At 39.2% G+C, this 21639-nt stretch overlaps 1 protein-coding gene across 8 annotated transcripts in view; it reads left to right on the top strand.

Moving 5' to 3' along the window:
* ANO5 (anoctamin 5) overlaps positions 1–21639 on the top strand; it is a 60664-nt gene that overhangs the window by 29372 nt on the left and 9653 nt on the right. For 7 of the 8 annotated variants that reach the window (XM_049819818.1, XM_049819816.1, XM_049819814.1 and 4 more), the window contains 11 exons: positions 5227–5295; positions 6494–6778; positions 7038–7151; positions 9282–9397; positions 10283–10417; positions 11664–11769; positions 11859–11919; positions 13422–13573; positions 17406–17480; positions 18203–18425; positions 20896–21065. In XM_049819818.1, coding sequence (XP_049675775.1) covers positions 5227–5295; positions 6494–6778; positions 7038–7151; positions 9282–9397; positions 10283–10417; positions 11664–11769; positions 11859–11919; positions 13422–13573; positions 17406–17480; positions 18203–18425; positions 20896–21065 — 1506 coding nt within the window. Of the gene's footprint in view, positions 1–3459; positions 3491–4451; positions 4589–5226; positions 5296–6493; positions 6779–7037; positions 7152–9281; positions 9398–10282; positions 10418–11663; positions 11770–11858; positions 11920–13421; positions 13574–17405; positions 17481–18202; positions 18426–20895; positions 21066–21639 lie in introns of those variants that run through there. The other variant, XM_049819817.1, reaches the window with a different exon arrangement.

Below are 21639 nucleotides of genomic sequence, written 5' to 3'. Positions count from 1 at the left end.
CTTTCTGAAGAAAACTAATTATATGGAAGCTTATGACAAAATCATGATCAAAACTAAAGGTCTGTGAAGTAAAGAATGCTTCTCATCTATAACTTGTCATATTAAAGTGTTTCATAATTAAAAATTATAATTTCCTTTGAACAAAACTGCACAATTGGGCTGTTCAAAAAATTGCTTACTGCTTACATTCTTTTATGAAGGAAATAATGTTTTCATTAAGGACTTATGCTGCCTATATGCAAATACGACCCGGTGTAGAACACGGCTCCTGCATCATATACTTGTTACCTTAAAAAAAAGCAAAAATGCCTGTCATCATCTCTGATGCTTTTCCCATCTGAAGCATCTCAGAGTCTGCTTTCCTCTGCTAGCCACGTTTGGGAGATTTGCTTAGGAGACCAAGGGTTATATTATAGCTGGTACCATAGGTTTATATGAAGGCATACTTTTTCAAATCCACACTGGCTCTGTGTCAGGCTGTAATCCTAGCTACGTTCCTCCTTCTACCATAAAGCAAAATACATTTTAATAAAGAAGGAAGAGGAGACCAATCAGTGTAGAGAGAAGAAAAAGATACCCATGCAAAATATGCGAAAGCAACCCTTAAAATAAACTTTTCCATTAGTCATACTCGAATAACATGAGGGAAGAAACGGAGACTATTTAGGTAATGTTTCGAGTGGGAAGGAAAACGAGCCAGATGCTCGGTCTAGGCACTCATTCATATTGTGTGCAGCAATTTCCTTCTCATTAGTTTAGAGGTCATTAGAGGGTGGCAGGAATCTTTGCCAGAGCAGAGGCCATGTACATGCGTGTCATTATTGACTGAAGGATTGACATGGGGAAGAACCCAAGACCTAGTAGCTAGTACTGAAGTTCCTCTTTGACGTAAAAATGCACTTAGCTAGGAAGAAACATCTCTCTTTTACAAAAGAGTAGAACATCTGCATCAAGTTTCGTGAGATTTAATTCTGTATTTCTCTGTTACTGGCAAAAGAGTTTATGGCCCATGGAAGAAGGCGTTTGGTCTGTGGCTCTGTAGGTTAGCTCTGCCATTGCAGAACAGACAGGCATGAAGATATCAGTGTTATGGGGTGTGAGTTTTTACATGGTTCTTAGGGAATCTGCTAAGAAAATTAAATTTGCCCTATATTTCTGTCCAGCATAGACCTTTATAACATGAATATGCCCATAAATTAATGCAGACTTCTTAGCACAGAAGTACTGTGCTGTTGTCTTTGTGGGAACAAGATTTAAATAGTGATGCACTGCAGCCTTTGGAATTCGTCTGACATACTGTACTTGCTATTGTACAGTCATCGCAGGAAAGAAATGTGAATTTCTGTAGTACGATGATACAGCAAAACGTAACAGCTAAGAATAGAAGTGTTCATGGGAAGAGAATAACAGTTGTGACAAACGGGTTTGTTTCCTTGTCGCAAGGAAACAGCTTTATTCTGCATTTCTAAGAAGAAGATGAATAACTTCTTTGTGTGTTTTAACACAGGCCGGATACAGATGTAACAGACAGTCTGTTCATCTTTTCTAGCTTCATGCAGAACAAATGCATTAACAACTTTGATGTTTCCCAGAAACTTTGCAGTGCAAACTCTGGATTGAACTTGCCTTCCATAAGCTACATGAATAAATCCTAAGCAAAAAGTCTCTCTAAAGAAAAAGAAGGATTATATTTTTGTGAGACAATACTTTATATTTTTCCTGAAAGCCTCTAGCAGATAAGTGGAAATATTTTACTGATATATGAAACGCGTGTGAGTGTGGAAAAATAAACATAATTTCTAAAAGTCTCTAAGAGATTATTTAGGTGTGACCAGGACATGATCTTTATTTGTCCATAAGTGTACTTCTTCTACAAGAAACTGCGGAGCATTCGGACTCTGGGATCTCTGTGCAAAGTAACTTGTTCTTATATTTACTGGAAGCAAAGTCCTCCCGTCCCCAGTGGGGCATGGAGATAGGGAAAGAAATTTTATCTAGTCCTTTTCCACTTTTCATCATTTCAGACAGAAACTTCTGCCTTCACACAGGCACCAGATAGCCCAAAGTTACAGAGCCAGGGGCAGCAAAAAATCAGATGCTTGTTGTTCCTGCTGCACTGTTAGGCTGCCAACTGGGAGAAGCCGCATCCCCGGCTCTGCAGGAGCAGCTGAAAACTGGGCTTGAGCCACACCGGGCACCTCTCCTCGCTGCTTTACAGCAGCCTGGCTGGTAGCTGCAGAAGGAAGGTGTTTGCCGTCTCTCGCGCTCTGGAGGGCATGCAGAGCATCCTCCCAAGCCATGTGAGCAGTCCCTGCGGTGCTGCGGCAGGGCCGGTTGTCTCATCCGTCTCGTCAGCCTCCCGCTCTCGTGGCTGCAGGCAGCTGAGACGACAAGGGGCTTTTCCTAAACAGGCACCATCTCGCCTGAAATGTTCTTGCCAGGGAGCTGCGTGGGCAGCCTGAGCTTAATCTGAGCCCATCTGTGTTAGTCCTGTGCAGTGAATTGTGTTTGCTCAGGGTACAGCTAAGGGCAGAGTTCTTGTACGCTTTACAGTAGCATGTGATAGTTCCTAAAAGCCATAGTTATTTCCCAATATCCTACACGTGACCGCAGTTAAAAGTAAGCCTGAGCGTCCTGATACGTAAAAGGCTTTTCTAAGCTTGGTGCTCGCTCCCTAAAGGAAAGAGAAAAGCAAGGAGGAGGAATTTGATTAAAGAATAGTATGTTGTAAACTTAAAATTATTTTATTCTCCTAGTTATTGATTGTCGTTACTAGCAGTAACAGCATTGTTATCAAGAAACAGGTTTATAACAGTTTTCTATCTTCCGTAGGTACCTAATCATGCAGTGTTGCATCTGCATTGGGCATATTAGTAGCGCTGGCCTTTGGATCTTGCTTTGTTAATCTTATTGGGATGGTTCATTACAGCCAAGCATATGTTAGATGGTAAAGTTACTCTAAGTATGTGGGATATCTACAGCAGTGTTTGGAGAGGTGGATGATCTACTGTTGTCTCTCCTATATAGGCCACAGTGGTCTCAGAAAACGTGGTTTCAGTCTTTTACACATGCTTTGGAGAGGCTAAAGAACTGTACTTCAGCAAAACGTGAGGAAGCCTACTGCTGCTGGTCTTCTGTAATGTGATTACTTATGTAGCTTCTCTCTGTGACTGCAGAGTGGCATCTATAGCAGAGTCACAAATAGATGCACCAGGTCTAGCTTTTTAGGTTTGGGACAGTAAGCTTAACATTCTTACAAGTACATATTGAAACAAAACAGCACTGGCCCAAGGGTACGTTTTGTCCATTTTAACCCTTTGATGGCAACAGAAGGAATCCAGTATTTGGCAAGAAGAGTGGGAGCATTGTTTTGGGTTTTTTTTTTTTGCAGCGGACTGATTTGCTTTTGAAGATGGTTGTTTCAAATGACTGGAAAGTTCAGTACATTGACATGAGTGTCGGAGAAGGTGACTTATGGGAAGAGAGCAAGGTGGTAAAAAGAGTGTAATTTCTGTTAGAGCACTGCAATTTATCACACTAAGTGTATAGTAAGGAAAGATGAGTAAGATGGGGCCAGACCTTTGACTCTGTCTGATATTAAGCTGCACAGCTGGAGGAGGAGCTGGCTGGTGTCTCTGGTGGCAGAGAGCCTCTGAGCTGACTCGCTTGGCTCTTCTCCAGAGTTTGCTGGGGAAAAGAATGCATGGCAGTGTGCTGTGTTTGGAGAAAGCGTAATCCAGAGTAACGCGTAGCCTCGGATACCAGGCTGGAATGTCAGCTTTAATATAGCACTTTCAAATGTAATCATAAATCACCTTGTAGTTGTATTGTTCTCTATTAGATCAGTAGGTCAGCGAACAAGTTCTCTGGTGAGTTCATACAGGTGCGTGTAGGCAGGTTTTTGAGATACATTCATTAAAAAATAGTGCATGGAATAGCATTTGCCCCCAGCATGTGCTAGAACTCGGGCATTATCATATTTTTAAGTTTATCTAGGTCGGTGTCTGATATAATATCTAATAATATCTGGTAAAATCAGATGTGACAGATAAAAATGCAAGGCCACTAACACAGGAAAATGTATGAATACATCTTAACATAGATTTGAGGGCCGTTAAAGCTATTCTTTGTATTCATTTATCTGAGTAGTTTATGCAAACTGAAATGCAAATAGGGTAGCCTGCTTCTCACAGATATGCAGGAAAAGGAAATTGGCTGAAAACTATGGTGTCTGTGGGTTTTTTAAGTGTGTTTGAAAAATGTCATTTAAGACCTTTCAATAGAGAAAACATCACATTGCATTGCAGGTTTTAGCTAGAAATAAATCGGTAGTCTAGCTAGTGCGTTCTGAAGAGGCTAGGGCTCAGTATTTAGCTTAACTTGTAGTTATCCTGGCAGTGCTTCAGCAAGGTTTATGTAATTAAAAGGAAATTAATTCAGTCTCTCAATAGGAGCAAAAATTCTACAGAGAAGGAGGGGAAGAAAATGTTCTTACCTAAAGACACCACCTAGGAATTGGCAAAATACAGACTTCAAGAAAAGCCTCAAAGTCAGAGGTCATGCAGCCATCCTGCACTGCCACAGGCAGGTTTGTTTATTTCTGCATGAAGTCCACACTGACTTTATGCAAGCTAAGCATATGTAAGCTTACACATGATGATTTGTTAGTCTTATCTAGTTTTACAGTTACATTGTTTGTGAAGTATACTGTTTGAATTGTCTGTAATCAGTACTTGAACATCTGTATCAAGCTTGATAGTTAAACTGGTAAATAGATGTCACTATAAACGATCAGTCTTGCACACGCTTCCAGAATTTCTCTTTTCATCTAGTTCTAACATTCTCTTAGGAATATAGCTCAACTTGGACAATAACACACCGCACACACCACCCTCCCGAAGAGCCAAAAATGCTCAAGACGCATGACTTCTCTGGTTCATGAGGTTGCACAGTTTTTGAGCCTATTCCTAACGAATAGGTTTCCTGTTGCTAGTCAATGCAATTCCTGATGTGTTGCAATCACTAGGCTGGCCTTCACTCAGAAATGGCCTGGTACGCATCGGCTGGATTTTTGTCTGTTGGTCTGCTTTCTTTTACAAAGGTCACATAGCATTAAGGGGTTGTTGTCAGGGCAGTGAGGAGGAGTGAAACTCAGTGAAGTCATCAGTAAGTGATCAGTTAGTTGCTAACTTCATCAGTTAATAAAGTGTGTTTATTTCTTTTCAGGAAAGAAGAAAAGAATTTGAGAGCAATCTGCAAAAAGCTGGTTTGGAACTAGAAACAGAAGACAAGAAGGTAAAAAAAAAAAAAAAAAGAGAGAAAAATTAGGACCAAAGAAATAGACCTGCAAATTATTAATTAATATATACCACTTTGTTTCTTTGAGAAAAAAATTAAATTACTCTAGCGGATTTCAGTGGAATGTGACTAATTTAGGTGAAAGCTTAATGTGCTTATTTGCGTTATTTTTCCAGATATGTTCACAAGAATTGTAGAAGCAAAGAATTTTGATTCAGGAGGAAGTGATGGCTTTTGATTTCATAACAAAAAAGAAATCGGTTCCAAAATATCAGTGACTTCGTTTAAACCCATGTAAATGGGAAGTATGCTTACGGCTAGATTTAATCCCACCTAACAACTAGTAACATGTTTGGAAGTCAGTGAATGGATTAGCATACGTCCACTGCACGTTGTAATTTTGAGGAAGGACCCTGATGTAACAACTTGAGGTTGTTTGAGTAGTGTTACTCTTTTGTTTAAGAACTGGAGAACATGGGGTGCTGATTTATTCAATCAGCATGCTTTGTTCTGCCAGAGACTGAGTGGGGGAAAATATCTCTTGATGAAGTTCAGACTCTGTAACAGCCGTAGATGGGGATTCATTGAGCAACATGCTAAAAATACCTTCCGATTGCCATTTTCTTCTGTGTATGCAGAGGAACACTAGAACAACATATACTGTTGGGTGAGGCCTATGGTAAGGTTATTCCTTACTATAGCTGCGAGGCTGTAACAGATCTTAGCTCTGGCCGGTAACTCCTTTTTGTAAGGCATCTTGTATGCTCGACTCTGCCGTCTGAAAACTGCCACCTCCAGGAAAGAGAACAGCTTTACAGTCCAGCAGGGTGGCCTGCAGGACGTGTGGGCTGCCAAGTGGCCAGCCCTGCGTAGCAAAGCCTTGTGTTTCCAATGCGCTCGGAGTGTAAGGAGAGTATTCAGGCCTCAGTGTACAAGATTAATGTAGTTTGAAAAGCTTTTGTGAGCTTCTAGTAGCGCAAAGATTATCTTTATGAACAGGCAACCATTCGGATAAGCTTTTCAGTTAAAAAAAAAATATATATACACAGAAAGTCCCCCTATTGCCCCTTCTTCTTTTTTTTTAAAGCTTTCAAAAATATGTAAAAGACAATAAATTTTGTATAAGAACTGTTCTCATAAATCTTGCAATAAAATACGGTTTAGTCTGATGTCTGATTTAACTCTCCTGGGGCAGGAATCTGAAGATGGCAAGATTTATTTTGTGAAGATCCATGCCCCATGGGAGGTTCTGATCACATATGCAGAAGTGCTGAACATTAAAGTTCCCATCAAGGAAAATGATATTCCCTCAACGGTGGAGAACCCCCTGGACTGTATGCTTGCACCGCTCAGGCTCCCTGAGAAGGTGATGCACCCTGAACCGGATTATTTCACGGCACCGTTCAGCAAGGACAAGCAGGAGCTGTACCTCATTAATGACGAGAGCACTTTCTTCTCACCATCCATGAGAAACAGAATAGTACGTATGTCAATTTGCCTGCTTCTATTTACATGTAGATTTACGCGGTCCCGTTAGAATATTCATGCAGAGGAGGAGTATATAAATCCGTGGGTAAGTACGAGGAAGCCAAGGTGCCTGTGCTTCTTTCTTAGAAACCTGGAATACTATTTGTTGGAATGGATCTTCTGCAGGTTACACACAGTGCATAACCATTATAGGTTTCTGTTAAATAGCCTTAAAGCAGGAAAGGACTGAAATTCTTGTGTTTGAATCTCAGGTTAATTATATTCTTACACGTTGCCCATATGGAACAGAAGAAGGGAAGAAAAAATTTGGGATTAAGAGACTGCTAAATAATGGCACCTATTCAGCTGCATATCCTCTTCATGATGTAAGTATTTTAGCTTTCTGCTCCCTTGAGCATTTAACAGTGTTTTTACTCTTTTACCTACTGTGACATTTGCTGTTTCGAGCAGAAATGAAAATGTACTCAAGCCCTTCCATTTGTCCCAGTAATTGATTCTGGTTTATAATACACAAGACATATCTGCCAGCCCTACTATTTGGCTGAAATTTATGTGCTGAAATGTTCCTTCCTATGGATGAGTTTCTAGCATATACTTACGTGTCAGTCACATAATTTGTAAGAGGCTTATTCCATAGTATATTCCTATGATGTCTATGATAGAGATTATGCGATAGTACTTTACAAAGATTATAACAAGGAGTGAATACCTACTGTAGATGCATACATTCAGCCGTGTGTATGTACAAGGTGTGTACATACATATACAGTAGTGCGTACTACCTGTAGTTATATAAATATCCTTGGGATCATACCATGTTGAGACTGAAGTCAGATGAGTTGCATGAGCCCTACTGTTCAGTGTGCAGTCGTCACTTGTCCATCTCGTAGTGAGCTTTGGTGAGCAACTGCAAATACTGGAAGTGTGGTAAGGGTGGTAAATACTGGTGTTTAGTTTTGCTGTAGGGTCAATTTTTAGTACAACATGTGGATTTAGCCCTGAAGTCCCTTGGAGAAAACAAGAGAGATGGATTACTCTATTTTATGGACTTTTTTTTTTTTAATGGGGTTTTGGTTTTTTTCTTGGTTTTTTTCCTTCTGAATGTTGTGTTTAATTCATTGCTTAAATCTTAAATTCTCTCCTTGTTTTTAATAGTTATTTCAGATCTGTCACAATGCTTTAGTGAACTTAAATTGCTTATTTATATCTGTGAATTCTACCACAAGATAATTTTAAATACTTTATATAGCTTTATGTTTTTAAACGTTTTCAAATATTTATTCCTCCCTTAGAAAATGAAAAGAAATGGATGAATGGACATTCTTTAGGTTTTCAGGGGGGAAAGTTTAGCTGATCAGAGTCTAGGCTGTAGAAGACTAGTCTAGGCTGGGAAGTACTTTTTACTGTTGGGACTACCAAAAATACAGGTAATAAAAAGCAGCTGTACAAGAATCTCTCCTATACAAGTACAACCAACCTTAAATGCTAAGAAATTGTATGAAAAAATTCCAAAAATCATGAGACAGACTCGCAAATCATTGTCTAAAAAATAAATATTTAACCTTTTAAAATAATTTAAAAATGTGAACTTTAGGTTGTTTAAACTTCTTGGTTTCTGTTTAGAAACCGATTTTCATGCTTTTCTCTGTATTTGAGAGACATTCAGAAAAAAGGAAAACCAAGATCACAGACGGAATATTTGACATAGCCAAATATTTCTAAAGGCAGAGTTCTACAACACGAAATAAAATTACAAGATCTGTCAGAAACTGTGGTTATTTTGTGCTGTTTCATTTCTAGTAAACTGATGAAGTTCCAAAATTTTCTTAGTATTTGACAGGTAGATACATGAGAGTGACGAATACCACTGAAGTTAATTAGTGTCAGAATTTCATTTTGCATGCCCTCGCCTTACAACTTTAGAAGCCACAGCACCGAGTACATTACAGTGCTATGGCTGGAGGCAGGAAACAACTTAATTTATGTCCCCTAGTTTACATCTTTCGGCAAAATGCTTTTGGCTTTGCAATTTACAATGAGACTGAAGTACAGAGATGGATTTAAATTTGCATTATTTTTAATGAAGTCGAGTAAAATAGCGGTTTTCTACTTTAGGGAAGCTTCAACTTCTGCAGTTGCATATGCTACACCAGTGTAAAGGAACAAACCATTCGCTGCAGTAGTCTACCCGCGCAAATGAGTCTGTTGTACCAACACAACACTGGTGTAATGTAATGTGGTGTGGTTACAGTACAGGCTAACTTAATGTCTAAGATCGATAGGTGTTTTCTGAAAATGTGTGTTATCTTGAAACATTACAGATATAAAAAAGGGTTCAACTTCAAGTGGTGAAGTAGAGCGCTAAGTTTGAATTTCAAATTAGTTTAGTTGGCACAATCTTAAAAGGGATGCATCATCATTAATGTTTGTTTCTTTCAATGTAGTATTTGAGTCTGTCGATGAGGTGTTTTGCCTTTACTCTGATTTGCTCGCAGTGCCAGTACTGGAAAAAGGCAAATGATCCGAACTGTGACAATGAGAGATACACGCTGTACATGGAGTGGGCCCGTTTCTTGCGGTTCTACAAAGAACAGCCTTTGGACCTCATCAGGTAAAATACTGCCTGTGTTTTATTACATTTACTCTGGTTTCATCGTAATATGAGCAGTACTCATTTGTACCTTGATCCTGCTGGGAAATTCTTACTACTTTTGAGATCTGATGAGAATCGGATGCTTAATTGGGCACTAGGTCCTTGGAAGACACAACACAGGTTTTTACTAGTAACGGGAAGAATGCTTTATCTCAAATCAGGGCTCTTTCAATCTAGCCAGTGCTCCCAGGGTCAGGTATATTACAGGTAATGCACCTGTAGAGGAACACATAGGAAGAATACCTGCCACAATTTTTAAAGATTGATTTGAAATTTTGAAATTTCAACACAGACTTGAAAGAACACTGATAAAATCAGTTTTGAAGCTTGACTCTTAATTTAGTACTAAACCCAGATTTAAACTGACCTTACCAAAGATACCTTTGATTTAGCTCCTATGATGTAACAAAAACATTACTTTATTCGCAGGTTACAGTTGCCCCATTTGAAACACAACCAGTTGTATTTCTGTGAAGTACTCATTTGTTCTAACCACGTGATCCGAACTGTTGTGCCCGGTTTCATTTGTATAACTCCTTGGAAAATCAAAAAATTAAATCTTTGTTTACATTATCCTGTGGGAAGGAGAAAGAGTGATTTTAAAGCTGGAGCTTCTACTAGGAGGAAAACCAAAGAGAGACCATATATTTTGTTCATTCAGCTTGCGTAACTTCTTCTCACAGCTAGCTTCAAATCTCATTTTTCCAGCGTACATCAATGCATTTACTCTTCTGTTAAATGAGAATTTTGCCAAGTGTTTCATTTTGACTCTGGCCAGTTTGCTCTATTGCAGTTTTAAACTTTGCTTTGTATTCCTATTAATAGCATTTTTTTGGTATTTAGGAAGTACTATGGTGAGAAGATTGGAATCTATTTTGCCTGGCTAGGATTTTACACTGAGATGTTATTCCTTGCAGCAGTTGTTGGCTTAATCTGTTTTCTTTATGGCTTGTTTACAATGGATGAAAATATGAGCAGGTAAGTGTAATGTTGAAAATCTCCTGCATTTATAATAGGAAAAGCTAAGCAATGTGAAAATTTTGTTCTTGCAAAAAAAACAGGTAACAAGCTTTTAAAGCTTGTTAGAGCAGGCAAAATTGTTCTTCAGCTATCTTTTGTTGACTGAAATGGTGGTGGACAGCTAATGCAGAACTTGTGACTATTAATTAACTAAATTTGTAGGTGAAAAGCAATATTTTATTGCCATTTGGCAATAGCTTTTTATATTGGAGTACCTGCAATACATAAAATCCTAAGAGTACCACTGACATCTTTCAAAATTGTTTGTTTCAAGTGTTTATTGTTGCCTTAAGCTTTCCTATTTTAATCTATCTTGCAGAGTAGTCCATTGACTTTTTTTGTGTAGGTCATCATTTGTATTAACTACCAAAAGCACGAGTACAGGACAGATCAGCAGTGTTCTCCCATCAAAGAGGGATCCGGTATCTCAGAAGCCGGAGTTTGCTTCTTTTTAAATGTGCATTGTATTTGTTTCTTCAAGGGTCCCAAGATCTATTGTACTCAGGGATGAGGAGAGGGGGAGGAGAGGAAAAGGGTGTTGACGTTTCATTGTTCACTGGTTTTTATAAGAAAGCTTCCAGAAAATTTTGAGTTTTAACCATAAAAGATGAATAGCAGGTTAAAAGTATCATCCATTCTATTGAATTACGTCATTTTGAGAGTTACATTTTAGCTAGGTTCAGAATTCACCTGAGAATACTGCTATACGTGTTCTGATTTCTCTGGGTACTAATGGGCTATCATAGGATTGCAAACGTCGCCCACTGTAGTAGTTAAATTGAAGTAGCAAGTTTTACTGTAGATATCAAAGCTGAATTAATACCTCCGCTTTTAGAAAAGTTTTTTTGAATGCATTACTGATCCGATGAGAAATAACATGGTTTATATCTCGCCTGAAAGCAGTGCGTGTGCAGTACAGCTCCTTACAGACTTCTGATTCATTACTGATAGGATCAGAAAGCCCATACCGAGTGAATTGCTAGTTCTTCTCCTTGTAGCAGCTTCTACATTTCTTGGCTTGCCCTGACCAACCACAGGTCAACACCAGTGAATGTCACAAGACTTGGTGTCTTCTCTGTGAAGATGCAGATGTTGAGCTTTGAACAAATGAAATTCTTCGGGGTTTTTTTTTTTTAAATAAATTTCATATAGCAGCTCCTCAGATACTGTGAAAAGAGATACTGTACAATGTTTTTCTCCTCAGCAAAGAAATCTGTGACCCTGCAATTGGAGGAGAGATCATCATGTGCCCTCTTTGTGACCGTGAGTGTGAGTACTGGAGACTGAACACGACCTGTCAGTCCTCAGAGGTGTGTATCTGGTTCTCCAGCCACTTGTCATTTTTGTTCATACTGAAAGCTGGTTTGTTGCTGACCTGTTCCTGTGTATTCTGTTGCAGTATTCCCATTTGTTTGACAACGTGGCAACTCTTTTTTTTGCCATTTTCATGGGCATATGGGGTGAGTACATTTGATAAGTTTTATGTCGAACAATAAGGAGATCTTGGCCAAACTGCTGAGGGACACTGGAAGTGGAAAGGAGGGGAATAATGGCTTCACTCTAATATCCTGCCTCAGATGCAAAAGTGATGAAAGAGTAAAAATAATTTAAAGTTACAGAGGAATTGAACTTAAAAAAACCAAACAAAACCCAGCAGATATCTAGGATATCATAAGCATTGTGTACTCGTAACTGCTAACATTTGTTTCTTTCCTTAGTAACCTAAGACAGAGTGGTCCAACCTTATGCAGCCCTTGTAGGAGTCCTCTCTGCTAAGCCCTGCACGTTATTAGTGTGCCTGTGAGGGACTAGAGTGCTTTTGTGTCCTTTCACTGGATGGTGGTCCATCACTGCTACTTTATTAGCACCACTTTTAGGATGAGAATTGGTTGGCTTCTACTCCGGTGAAGTTCTTACGTGATAGTATGTTTTGATGATGCAGAAATAGGTGGATTTCCTGACTTTTTCTCTATAGGCATGGTTTCACACCAAGTGATACTTGTTCAGTATATTAATCTAATGTAAGCATTTCATTAACACAGAAAGATCTCTATGTGCTAATAGAAAATCTGTTTGTGTATTTGTTATCAAAGGATCTAGCCACTAACGTTTTTCATAGAGAATTTTCCCCAAAAAATTTGAGTGAGGTGATGTTGTATGGGTGTTTCACTAAACTTTTCTTGGTTTTAAGCACTAGCATTTGAGTGACATGGATTAATCATTCAGGAAATACTAGCAAAAGATATTTACAACTGCAGAAGATAAGCTTTCCTGTGTTTGTGTAAACCGTAAAGCCTCCCCAGGTCAAATAAGAACAATGAGATTACTAACGGTTTACATTTTGAAGTAGTTTATAGAGGGCTTTTAAAATGTTACATAGTATTATAATTTCTATAGTTGTTTATTTTATATGTGAAATCAGTTCCCTCTAGTGTCTTAATTAAGCCATCCTCACTCTTGATCACATGAAAAGCATCAGATGTTCACCATCTTAAAAATGACCATGATATCAAATAATCATCAAAAAGCAACAGAAATCTTTGAATGTACTACTTGAAATCAGTTCTGCTTATTTGTAGTAGTTGTTCATGTGTTACAGGTTTGTACACAAGCAATTGGTTGAACTATCATGTTCCTTTGTTAATTCTGTGTTGCTATTTGCATATGAAAAGTAGTTAAACTGTGATTGAACACGGTCGTCATAACCATGGTAATATCTATTATCCTGTCTTGACATCTTCCCTGTCATCTACTTCTGGAATTCAATTAGCTAATAAATTACTTAATCCATATTACAGTCTTAGCTGTGAACTTCAATAGGTAGTCAGTAAAAATAGATGGGTCACACTGTGAGGATAAATAATAGGCTGCAGAATAAAAGCCGGTGCAGAAACAAGTTTAACTTGCTTCATGAACTTGTTCACTTCTCCCTTAACTGTATTTCAACGCTTCCAAATTGCAGTTACGCTTTTCTTGGAGTTTTGGAAGAGACGGCAAGCTAGACTGAAATATGAGTGGGATTTGGTTGATTTTGAAGAGGAACAGCAACAACTCCAGCTGAGGCCTGAGTACGAGGCAAAATGTACCCAAAAGAAGAAGAATCCTGTAACTCAGGTAATGAGCGTGCTGGTTGACGTGCATGCAAATTCAGTTGTGTGTTGAAAGTTTGATAATGTGTGAGTTCTGTCTCAGGAACAAGTCTGTATCTTGTGGCTAGGTAAAGATTTGTGTGACGTGTAAGCAATGCCGCATTTATATTGAAGCAGGGCAGGCCCTCAGCTGTTACTTCTCCACAGAGCAGTGTTTGACAGCCATGAGTTTGGCTGAAATATGTAGAACGTGATGCCAACCACACCCTCACTGAACACAGTGGGTTGCATCAAATATCAAAGGAGAATTTGGTAACACATCGTTTTCTCGCTGAAGGCATCCCGTTGATGAGTGCTGAGGTTTGGGCTTTTTGACTACTACCAGAGATAAACAGTTTAACTGCCGAAAGCAGCATGGCTGCGTTAGTGTCAATAAATCCAGGGGTCTCTTTACCCTGGCGCAGGGCCGTTGCGGTGCGGTCGTCCAGCTTTCCAGTCTGAAGGTAACAGGAACTGAAGGCTGTCAGCACGTGACAGGCATGCCCCATCTCTTGGACCATGGCTCTCTTCCTGCAGATGTCTCTTGTTATCTAGGCTTTGAGACACAACAAATGAGAACATGGGGGGTTTGCCTCTGGAGCGTGTGCATAACTTTCATTAATTATCCTCTATTGATTTTAATTTCCACTGGAAACCGATATGTTAAATCAGGAATACAAAGGCAAAGTTGATAGCTTTCACTTGGCTAACACCATCTTTGCAGTGTCCTTCGCGTTCCTAGGTAGCAGTCTCTGAAATCTTCATGCCTTTAAAAGCGCTCTTTCTCATCCCTACACAAGGTATGAAGAAGCAGTTGTCTTGATACAAAGATACATAAGTGGGACAAGTTGCGGTTTCGCTTCTGATACACAGCTACTTTGTTTGGGGAACGCTAGAGAGATGAAGGTTGCTGAAGCCCTTTGTCTGAAATCTAACTGAGATACAATTAACCACACTATTTAACTCTGTTAAACATTCTGTATAAATACTTATTAAACGTTAATTGTCTTCATTTCAATTTAATTTAGGTATGAGTTATTTGACCAATTTAGGGATCAGATTGTTGCATTCCAATACAACATCCACCACCTCAATTTGATGTATTTTTAAATCATCCTTCCTCTTCCTAGAATTGCATATAAATAACTTATTTTCACTAGTTGTAAGTATACTTAGATAACACAGGCCTCAGAAAAGAAATAGAAGCTTAGCCAGAACATGGGGAGAATCATTGTTTTATAAACAGTCGCCCTGTTTTTCAGGGCTTGTCTCCTTAATTATTAGGAAATATGTACACTAATTTATTTCTCATGAGACAGTTTTTCTGTCTCTCCTTCCCCTTCTGCACATGCAGCGTTAGTGCTGTTGTTATACCTGTAACTTGTACACTGGACAAGTTACACAGAGATCTTTGATAACCACGCACTGTGATTTTGAGCGTGGCTCTGCTGAGGTATTGATTTCTGCATGCTCAGGAAAACAGTTTCAGGTAAATAAATTTTTGATTAGCTAGTTCACACAGGCGGCCCTTGTGCGTTCTGAAGTAACGGGCTGCAGCAGAGGGTAATTGCGTGAGGACAGGGAAGTCATGGGCTGACTCGGAGGCAGTGGTTACATACAGCATGGACCACAACCCGTAGTCTGGTGGGGTGAATCAGCTGCAGCAGATGACAGCCAAAGGTGGCATGGGTGAGGTGCATTTTTGTAACTGTCCTGAGGGAGAAGATTGTTCTTTCTCTAAATTCATGCAGATCTCTTGGGTAGGATGGTTTATTTGGACTTTCTTTAGGAAATAGAAATTGGACAGTAATATATTTTTCTTATCTCAGAGTGAGGTACTGCACTGGTCTGTGCTTTCTAAGTATGCATTAACAATTACTGTAAAAATTGAATGACTGTACAATCCTTTTATTTCATAACACATCAATTTATTACCCTGGTGGATTTTCAGAAGCTTTTGTGCAGCAGGGTTTAGCAGTGATCCTTATCAATACCCAGTTATAGCAAACCAGACAGGTTAGCTACGCTGTAGTGTAATTTCCTTTCATTAGATAACATGCAGTACCGAACATGTGAAAGGACAGTGCTTTCAAATAAGTTAGTTCCGCAGACTGATAAGATAATATGGATACAGGTCACTGAGTTTTTTGCATCCCGAGGCTGGCTTTGCTTTGCTCAGAAAATTATTTCCTCATTATTCCTGGCCACGATTCAAAGTTCTAGGTGCACTGAAACAGAAATTGCCCATCTTGAGGCTTTAATTAACACCTCATTTGCTCATGATGCTCAGCCATCTAGCTAGATCATAGCTAAAATCTGGTTTTGCTGATTACAGTAGAATCTTAATTTACATAAATAATGAAGCATTCCATTCAGACTCGGGCTCTGTCATTGCTTATTATTGCCTACATTTTGTTCTAAAGTAGAAAACTTGTTGAATAGCCTAGAACATGTGAAATATTTATTCTTAGTATAGAATATATCTATTATTTATTAATACAAAATAAGTATAAAATGTTATGAGCCTATGTAAAGTCACCTGGTATCTATGCTCTTATCTTCAGCTGTTTTCTATAGTTCTGTTAATAGAGCCTTTAACTGTTACCACCATCAAAAAACTTATTGTGACTTGAGACTACAGTATTGATAATTGCGTTTAGTAAGTATACTTAGGCAGATACAGGCGGTATATCTCTCCTGAGAGAACAGCACATTACGCTTCAAACAAAATCACATGCGTATGAGCATGCCGATTGAAGAATATCACCATCAGGAAGCAACGCTTGTAAAACAACTGCTACTGCTTGGCTGTGTCGGGGAGAAATGTGCAGCTCAGTTGTGGCCATTGTAGTCAGCATAATTACGCCACGTTTTGCCAGCGCGTTCGGCACGTCCTGGGCTTTTGTGCAACAGAAAATAAACTCCCTTCAGCAATGTTTTACAGGTTCAATACCTTCTGTTGTCAAAACAAGCATTTCCTGGTTCAGTATGCTTATTGATAATATCCTTAATATTGCACTCAAGTGTAGTAATTGGTGCCCCTTTGTCCAAGAGGAGCATAAGTATACTACAATGCCTTATCCCAAAGATTTATCAAATGCAGATTATTTTTTACTAAGTCTTCTTCCACTGCCATTAGTTCTTAAAGGATCCTTTCTTAACACATGCAATCTGGTATTTTAGGAATTAGAATTGGTTGCAAAAAAGAGAACTTTACACGAACATGGAAAATTGTTCATGTGCTATATGGCGATACCCACTTGGGTAAGACCTAGCTGCCTGATGCTGCAGCAGAGATTGGCAACTAATGACTGTAGCCATTTCTTCAATTAAAAATAAATTGAAGGAGTGGAGGAAAACTCTCTCTGGCTGTGTGGAAAAACGTGGTACATCCAAATAAATGACCATTTTAAGAAACCTCAGTGTGAAGAATTTCTTGAAATTCAGTCGGGTTTTGGACTCAGAGCTGTATGACAGCTGACCTAGCATTAGAGTAATAGCTGTGTCCTGTTCATCTAATGAAGGAGGTGGTCTTTTTCCTTCAGCTATGGATTGATTTTTGCAAAGGTTTAACCATTCTTTCCGAGCACTGACTTGACTTTACAGCATTGTTATGGCCACTTACTTCTGTGCTGATCTTTTTGCCCCCCAGCACATTCAAAACCCTTGTCCTATCGGCCCTTGTAGAGAGGGGAGTTGTAAAGGTTTTCCTCGGATGTGGGCACTTTCACACAGCTGATGAGAGCTCTGTGTGCTGCTTGATGTTAGAATAAGATTATGGATCTGTGAACTGTGCTGTGCTTGCTTGACTGTTTCAGGAGATGGAGCCTTATTTGCCTGTAACTAGCCAGGCTGTGCGGTTCTGCATCTCGGGAACTACAGTGTTGTTCTGGGTGAGCATCTTTTTGAATCATCATTTTAACGTATATCAGAGTTGCTGATCATCCCTAATCATGACATTAACACAAACTGGTTTTAATCATGACATTAACATATGCTTTTACTGTTGTCCTGCAGATTTTTCTGCTGTCATGCAAAATGCAATTCAATTCAGATTTAAAAACAAACAAACAAACAAACAAAACAACAAACCCTTGGAAAAGCCATCATTAATTATTAATTTGATTGGACATTTTAGCATAGGGATAACTTTTTCTCTGGCTTATGTGCTGTTAACAGACCATACTGAGAAAACTTGTAGTAAAGGCAAAAAAACCCACCCCAAAACTATTATTCATTACAATGAAATATCTACTTATTCCTCTTTAGAAATATCTGCAGAGTGAATTTCAGAGCGGACAATATAATCTAACTTGACCCTTCCATCTCCATTTCTATAAGTCTGTATTCTTCTGCGCTTTTTTTTTTTTTTCTGGTATTAGATTGTCTGCTTTTTTGTGTGCGTTGACAGAATAATTTTCTTGGGTTTAATGTATGTAATGTAACAAATTATTTTGCCTGTGTATTTTGCATTTCAGTGCTGCTGAACTCATACCCATAAAGAATAAAATTTTAAGAACTAGAAAGCATGATGATCTACATCTTATTTCAAAAGTTGCATGCATATAGCTATACTAAGCTGTAAGTGTATTTCAAATCTCTGTCCTTTCCTTAGGTGTCTCTGATTATAGCTAGCATGATAGCTGTGATCGTGTATCGTCTTGCGGTGTATGCTGCCTTTGCCAGCCTGATGGAGAACACTCAAACTTTACAGCCCATCAGCGGATTACTGACCCCTCAGCTGGCAACTTCAGTCACAGCCTCATGCCTGAATTTTGTCATCATCATGATACTGAATTTCTTATATGAGAAAATAGCCATCTGGATTACTGATATGGGTAAGCGGTGTACCTGAAGACAAAACTTTGAAGGAATCACTAAAGGTAGAACTCAGCTGGAGGTGCTCTATGTAGTTGTTCTCAACTCAGGCACAGTGGGAGCACTAGGGTGTTAGTCTGTAGCTTGCAGCAATGACTCAGTTGTATCCATGACCATACTGAACATTTTCCCTGCATTTGAATAGTTCTCGTAAGCTGGTTTCTCTTAGCATAATGTTTTCTTACATTAAAACTAGTCTACAGAGACAACCATAGTTCTGAACATGATTAAAAATTATCATGTGTTATAGCAGACTCACCAGAACAGGACCAAACTGTCTTGATTTAGCAGTATTTCAATTAGAAATCCTGAAGATACATTTTTTAAAAATAGATCACAGCTTTCACAGCCCTCTTTACAAGAAAAAGGACTAAATAATCATGTCTCTTACTTTGGGGGAAAAGGTAGGAGGCTGGAGCATGGGATAGGACAGTATATTTCCCAGGGTTTTCTCTTGGCACTATTTCCCTTAGCTCTGGATTTACAGATTTGGAGTTAATATGGATTGAAGGCAGAGATTGAGCAAGTCGACAAGTTGGGCCCAAGATGTGTCGTTGCGGCTGTAGCCATTGGTAGCATTACTTGCAGTAGGCTCACTCCAGAGCTGGAGGAGCTAGCAAGCAGGCCCAGAAAGATCTATTAGTTTTCTAACAGATTTTTATGTTTGACTGTTGCTTGCTTGCTGGAAATATCCTTCCCTAGAGTCTTTCTTATGTATTTTTCTTTGCCCTTAATCATTTAGATGTACAAGTCCCTGCAGGTGCTTTATAGAAAGAAATAATTGCAGAATATTCAGCTGGGCGGGGGAGAGCTGAAAGTGTTAGGTATTTGTAGTTTGTATAGCTGTCAAAAACAGCTGGGTGGTCTTTTTTTAATGAGGTCTTACAAGCAGAATCAAGAATTGAAAGGTGTTTCTTGCAGAAGCTTAATGGGATGTTGCGTTGGGTTTATTTTGAGTTATCGTGGGCCATCTCTTGTCTCGGAGAATTGCTTATCTCACGCAGCCAAATTAGACCAAAGAAAGACAGAACGAGTAGTAAGTAAAATTGCCCCTAGCAAAACCAAAACCAAGCAGAAAATAGTCTTTTTTTTTCTTTTTTTTTTTTTTTTTAGCCTTTCTTTTTTTGAAAGGCATGAATTACAAGCATGAAGGCTCAGCAATGTTATTTTGCTCCTTGCAAGTGTGAAGGATTAATTTCTTAAGTGTCAGCCCTACCTCTGGTTATCAATTACAGAAGGAAAATCACTATTTACTTTTGTGGGACTGCCGCCCTCCTCTGGCAGCCGCGGCAGCCGCGCTTAGCCCAGACTTAGAGACACGGCTGGGTCCAGGCTGTCAGGAGTGTCTCTTCAAACTCTCTTCACTCTTGAATTCCTGAAAAAGTTTGGGCCAGATTTTGCTTTCCGACATGCAGGAATAACCTGCTTCTGGTGCTCTGAACGTTGCGTGTCTGACATAAACATTTGAACAATGACAATAAAAACATTTTGATGAGCTAGGCAGACTATATCACCTGTATACTGCCTTCTCTATAGTATACTCTGATGTCAGGTTCCCAATAAATACCCTGCGTTCTTCTGTCATGCAAATTTATGCCAAGCTTGCAAATGTTAGTTTACTTGGATATATAAAATAACTTTAACATAGGGCGGGTGAGTTCAACACATCTGCCAGGTCCTGACCAATTCAGAGGGACTTGAATGCTTGTGGTATACTTTCTTCCCCTTTTTCCCAGCTTGAATTAGTTATTTGTTACTGTTTAGCAGGATGTTTTACCAATAATGCGCTTAGGGCTTCCTGCTACCTTTAAAAATGTGAAAGTGATGGAGAATGTGATTATGAAGGTAGCAAAATCTCAAGCAAAGGCTTGGTGGTGTTCAGTACCACCGACATGCCTGCATCCTTCCCTATTCTTCTCCCCATTGTGAGTCTCATCTTTTAGAGGCACAGGGCCCATCCAGTTTCTGCTGACTTCAATATATTACCCACATACAGCATATTGAAAAAAACAATACTGTAACATACTTCTCTGCCACAAAGAAAAACAAATTCTTTGTCGTGTGCATTGCCAACAGTGAAATTTTCATACTCTAGGAGAGCCTGCTAGTTACTGTTTGAGATTCGCCTTGGATCTCCTAAAATAGGGTAGGCTTTGGGGATGGACAAGTGCTAATGGACAGTATAGAGAAGGGGAAATTGAAGTTTATAAGAGTTTCAAGAATGAATTTCACTTGCCTGCCTACTCAGAATATTGCATTGTAAATTAAAGGTAGGGTGTCTGAGAGCAGGAGCTCCATCTACTGAAACGTTTGTAGGTCTTTTTTCTTTCCTTTGGGGTGTAAGGGCACTGTGCATGATGAGTATTTATGAATCTGTATCCTTTTAAAGGGAATAAAGGAAAATAAAATTACTGTTTTCTGGTTTCACAGAGATTCCCAGAACGCATATGGAGTATGAGAACAGGCTCACTATGAAAATGTTTTTGTTCCAGTTTGTCAACTACTATTCATCCTGCTTCTATGTGGCCTTCTTCAAAGGGAAGTTTGTTGGTTACCCAGGTGCCTATACATACATGTTTAATCGTTGGCGAAATGAAGAGGTAAGACTTTCTTGATTAAGGTGGATTGAATAATAATAAACTAGTTAAACTCTACCCCCTCCAACCTGTGCACTCATAAATTGCCAGCTGCAGGTTTGGTCTGGAATGAGCCAGACCTCAGCTGGCCATCCCAAGGCTGATGGAGGGGATTCCAAGGACTCTTCCTGCTGGTGTTGGTCAGGGAGACACCAGCAGTAAAAATCTGTGGCTGTCAGTCACAAGGGTGCAAAGCGAGAAGCTTTTCTTGGCCCCAGTCATCCTGAAATACCAGTGGATGTTGCCATAGGTCTTAAAAGTGATTCTCTAGGTTGAAGAAAGCTCGTATAAATGGAAATGGTGTCTGGCCTTTGGGTGTCTCCTTAACGTTTTGAGGCACTACATTCTCAGAGAAACCATTTGGTAAAAGGTACTTCTGTAAGCTTTTGCTTTTTTCCTCATATCATTGCTAATTATGCTGTTTGTACAGAGATGAAATTGCAATATTTAATGTGAAGCGTTGCCTGGGAGTCAATAGTGGAGGAAAAACTTCATGCAAAACACGATCAAGTAATGCAGTGCACTTACTGATTAGAGT

The sequence above is a fragment of the Accipiter gentilis genome, chromosome 17 (genome assembly GCF_929443795.1).
Source record: "Accipiter gentilis chromosome 17, bAccGen1.1, whole genome shotgun sequence".
In the NCBI taxonomy this organism is placed as follows: domain Eukaryota; kingdom Metazoa; phylum Chordata; class Aves; order Accipitriformes; family Accipitridae; genus Astur; species Astur gentilis.
The sequence above is the reverse complement of the archived record's forward strand: the minus strand, read 5'-3'. Positions and strand labels throughout refer to the sequence as shown.